Source organism: Pundamilia nyererei, unplaced genomic scaffold (assembly GCF_000239375.1).
Source record: "Pundamilia nyererei isolate P.nyererei 1_Seehausen unplaced genomic scaffold, PunNye1.0 scaffold00015, whole genome shotgun sequence".
Taxonomy (NCBI): Eukaryota; Metazoa; Chordata; class Actinopteri; order Cichliformes; family Cichlidae; genus Pundamilia; species Pundamilia nyererei.
The window spans coordinates 5,761,827-5,766,635 of NW_005187416.1; the positions used below are offsets into that span (position 1 = coordinate 5,761,827).

The 4,809-nt window shown below is 43.9% G+C and overlaps 1 protein-coding gene across 4 annotated transcripts in view; it reads left to right on the forward strand.

Moving 5' to 3' along the window:
* Positions 1–4,809, forward strand: part of prr7 (proline rich 7 (synaptic)) — a 29,797-nt gene that overhangs the window by 15,193 nt on the left and 9,795 nt on the right. For 2 of the 4 annotated variants that reach the window (XM_005725459.1, XM_005725458.1), the window contains exon 2: positions 808–2,224. In XM_005725459.1, coding sequence (XP_005725516.1) covers positions 1,876–2,224 — 349 coding nt within the window. In that variant the 5' untranslated portion in view covers positions 808–1,875. The remainder of the gene's footprint in view (positions 1–807; positions 2,225–4,809) is intronic. The other 2 variants (XM_013908849.1, XM_013908850.1) reach the window with 2 other exon arrangements.

Sequence of the window (4,809 nt, forward strand, 5' to 3'; positions counted from 1 at the left end):
TTCTTGGTTGGCAACCAATGTTAAGGCGCATTACCGCCCCCTGGCTCACAGCTCAAAGGACATTTAAATATGTATAAAAATATATATTTGACACATTTGAGGAAAATACAAATAAAATAAAAATAAATAAAATAAATGTTTTTTTGCTCTTTTTTTGATCTATAAAAACAGTTGTTTTTCTTTTTCAATCACTCATCTTAGCCGTAGGATTTACACGAAAAGAGAAATAAATTAAGTTTGAGTGAAAATGTACATTTTTTGCACTCTCTGGGCAACTGACTCAGTGACTCAAATGACTCAAAAAACCCGGTTCACTTTGGTGAGTGACTCATTCAAACTCGATTCAGTAAAAAGAATCAAATTTACCATCACTACACCGTGTGCCAAATCCAGATGAACTTTTGTGTTAATATTAAATTTGTGACGTTCTCATTTTTTTTAAATACTCATGTAGAAAGTCACCAGAATTTAAACATTTGTTTTCATGTTTATCGCTGAGGTGCTTTTGAAGGTCTGTTACAGTCTTCTGATTTACACTGAAGTAATAAATTAATTCTCTATTTGACGTGTTTATTCGACTCCCAGTGATCCTGTCTCGTTCTGCATATCTCACCTCTGTGAAAGTCTTTTCTTCTCTGAAGTGTGAAACTGATACTTGGACCCCCGATGTTGGTGTTATATCCTGCATGAACAGCTGACATTTATAACGGCCCAGCCTCAGTGCTGTTTTTCCTGCTCTCGGTTCTCACTGTGTGGAAAATGTTGCCTGATTTTGTCCTGACGAAGGCCTCCTGTGTGTCTTTGCAGGGCGGCGTGAGGCCGAGGAGTCCAGCTGTGATCTGAAGGGGAAGAAATCTGAGGACCCCCGGCCCCGAAGGGACCAGCTGTTTGACTTCACGTGAACAAAGACATTTCTTTTTGGTGCTTCTGACCGGATGTTGCCTCGGTTCTCCGCTTGGTTTAGTTCTAGAATCAGCTTCAAAATGTGACAATGACGGAACCGTTACAACTTTATCCTCCAGCAGGAACGAAGGAGAAGCTTCCTGAGAGGGTGGATTATTGAAAGCAGGCTGCTCGAGCCTTTCGGAGAATTTAAATGGAGCTTTGCTGCAGTGGAAACACCGGGGAGTTCATCTGTAGTCATTTGGAATAACAGTGTGTGACTGTGTGGGATCCACACAGATTTCCATCTAAATGAGGCGTATTTCAGGCAGCAGAGGGTTATCATCTGAAACATCTGGACGGATGGAGGAGACTCACAAACAGAGACGAAGACGGTTTTGATTACTGATGTTTATGTTCAGTATTTTTATTTTTTAAAACACAAAGATTTATTTATACTTTTTTTAATGACTTTGGTGCTGATGCAGAACAAAAATCTAAATTTTCCGCCTGCTTTCTTCTGTAAGTTTCTCTGATTTATTTGATCTCTAAGTGATCTTATGTAATTAGGACACTAATGTGTGCGATTATACGTCTTATTGTCGAAGCTTTTATCACCTACCAGCCTTTCATAAGCGTAACGAGCGCGGCTAAATATTGAGCCATGTGACTGCTGTGTTTCAGAAAAGCTTCAGTTTTACTGAATTTTACTGGATTTTTCTTTTTTTAATCTTTTTTTCCTCCCGTGATTTGTAACTTCTTCAGGCAGGAGCTTGAAGGGTCTTGACACACTTTTCTTTAACATTTAAATAAGAAACTTGAAGCCACCTGATGTTTGGCGAAGGATTGTGACTCGACCCGTGTTTAAGTCGCTCTCCTCTGTCTTTCTGAACGAAAGTGATCTGCTGAGTTTCAAGACGACCGCTGAACCCGCCCATCTGAAATCCTCTCTTCCTGTCTTGGGGGGAACTCGCTGCGCATCCCGTCACCGCCATGGTGATGTCGCAGGGCACTTACACCTTCCTGGCCTGTTTTGCTGGCTTCTGGTTGGTCTGGGCCCTCGTCGTCATGCTTTGCTGTTTCTGCAGCTTCCTGCAGCGCCGGCTGAAGCGCCGGCGCGAGGAGAGGCTGAGGGAGCAGTGTCTGCGTACTGTAGAGATGGAGCCGCTCAGCTGCCACCCCGCCGGGTACCCACCTGCTGCTCCTCCACCACCACCACCGCAACAGCCTCCACAGCTGCCCAGAGAGCCGCCACAGTTCAGCCCTCCTCAGACTCTGTCGCCTCCTCTTCCGCTACCTGTTCCCCATCCATTGCCTCAAGCGACCTGGGTCAGCATGCCAGGTAATCATTTTATTTCACAGGCGACAAAACGCTCGCGAGCTAAGACGCAACCTCAGGTTTCAAAAACTGCAGTTCCTCTAATGGCCACTTAAAGCAAAAGTGAGTTGATCGCCATAAAACCTCCGTGTTAGAAATCCTTAATTTACAGCCACAAACAGAGGTGTGTCTCTGACAGCTGCCTGCTCGGCCGAACCTCTGACTGTGTTTGTGATCTTGGTCTTTTCTGTAGTTTTCAGTGGTATCGAACAAATAATATGGAGTTTGGTGACATCCTAGTATTTAATCAGCTGTTAAACAAAGAGTTCATGGATGTAATTCAGTCTTCCGACTTCTCCACGCACACTGTCACAGCTTTATGAACTCTGGCCAAGCTGTCAGTGCGACTGAGACCTGCAGCAGAAACTTGCTTCACATTTATGAGAACTAATTTTAAATTGTACATCATTGAAATTAAAGTTTAGAAAATATTTAGCGCTGTCAGCGTTAATCGTGGGGCTGCACAGGGTCAACACGTTAGCGCGGTTAGCTCCTTAACGCGTTAGCGCCATCCAGCCCCACGCACGCAGCGATCCTCGTTAACTCGCTAACGGAGATTTGCCGCGTTAATGCGGTTATGGCGTTAACGTCATTTTAACGAGATTAACTCTGACAGCACAAAAAGTTATTTGTGCAATAGATTACACAATTAATGGGGGCATGAAGTATGGAAAAAGCAGTTATAGCGAGCTAAGCATGAGAAGTTCAATGAGCATATTGTGTTGAACATTTTATAAGTGCAGTACAAATTTAAGACAAAAATGGACTTGAGGTAATCCTGCCGCAGCTTCACGATCCACAAGCTCGTGACCATGCACCGTGTTCGTGGACATTTTACTCTCAGCCATCAGACGTCCTCACAGGAATAACCTGAAAAATCCAGCTTCAAGCTCTTCAGATCCACAACTGCTTATTAGAGTTTCCACGGAGAGCAGAGCTGCACTCAGCATTCATAATACCTCCTCCTGCATTTATTAGTCTCTTCTGTAAACTTGACTCACTTTCTGAAGCAGAACTCGTCTCTGCTGCTGAGCAAATAACCAAACCTGTCACGCCGTGTTTGATCTGTATTTACAAGCTGTTTTTCATACTTACGCCTCGTTGTTTGAGCTCAGCTCAACAGGAAAGACAAAACTGATGCGATGCAGACAGAGAAGCAAAGTGCAGGAGCGTTTCTTATAGTTCCCAGTTTAGTTCCTAGCTTCCACCTCCCTCCCTCCATGCTGGCCTGCGTTCCCCCGCATGGTGTCATGGTGACAGCTGCCGCTGAGGCGTAGGCAACAGCCGCGGAGGCCGTGCGGTGACGGAGTAACAATAAAATAAGAGTGATTAGAAGGAGGAGACACTCAGAGGCCGAGAGGTGCAGCTTCGCAAAGAATCACTGTAATCACCGAGACTGTGAAACTCCCCGTTCTTAATGAAACTGCCTCGCACGGATTAAAGCCCGCACAGGAAAAATGTTGCTCAGGTCTTAATAAACCCACATACTACATGTAATTTGCAGTATGTGAGTTATGCTGCTTTATATTTCTGTCCTCTCGCTGTACCCGAGGAGCATTTCATGAGTCGCAGCTGAAAGTAATACTCTGCAGGCTACATCCACACGTACACGGGTGTTTCCACTGAAGACTGAGCTTTAAAAACTCCTGTGCAGGTAAAGATGTTAGAAAACGGTTTCTGCGTTTGCAAGCGGACAAGAAAAACTGAGACCTTGATGTCAAAATCTAACATTGGGGTTAAAGCGTCACCGCTAGCTTTGGTGTGTTGTCCACAGATTATTTTGTTTTCACACTGACATGTTTTCTAAAAAAAAATAAATAAAAAATCTGCTTATGTCCGTCATAAGCAGAAATTTAGAACAGCAGAGGGGTGTGGCTTCTGTGCCTGACATAACCATACAAGGACTATTCACTCTGTGACATCATGCAGATCCAAGAGATGAAAAAAAGGCTAAAAGTGTTCCCTGTTCTCCCTGTCGTTGCTTCCCAGGTTTTCTCTCGAAGATGTGAATTTAACTTCCAGTTAAATTGAATATTTTTAAAATTATTTTTTTTATTTTGGTGTCATGGTTGTGTGAGAATACTCCCATTTCTGTTCTTGATTTTCTTTTCTAAGGCAGGAAAATCTCAATGATCTATAGAGTGAAAACAATGTGCGTAATGAGCAGCTTGCTTTATGACGGAGGAACAAAACGAACAAGCATCTACAGAAGAATAGGAATTAAAGGGAAAGGGGTAAAAGAGCATCAGCTGCTCTCAAAGACGATTAATGAGCGGAGACAGACAGTACAGGATGAAACAAAAGATCGCTGGAGTCTTGGCCTCAAAGCAGACTGATGAAGAGGTTTAGTATCCAGGCAGCAGCAGGGCTGAAAGCGAAGCAGGTGCTCGGCAGCTGAGACCCGAGAGGAGCTGTTTCAGTCGACTTCACCAGCAGAGGTGGTAAAAGCAGGTTTTACAGCAAAGTGGAAAGAAGCTTTTTTTAGCCTCTTTCAGCAAACAGTTTCGGTCCATTTGCAGCGCTGTGTGAAGCAGCCGCTGATACTGGGT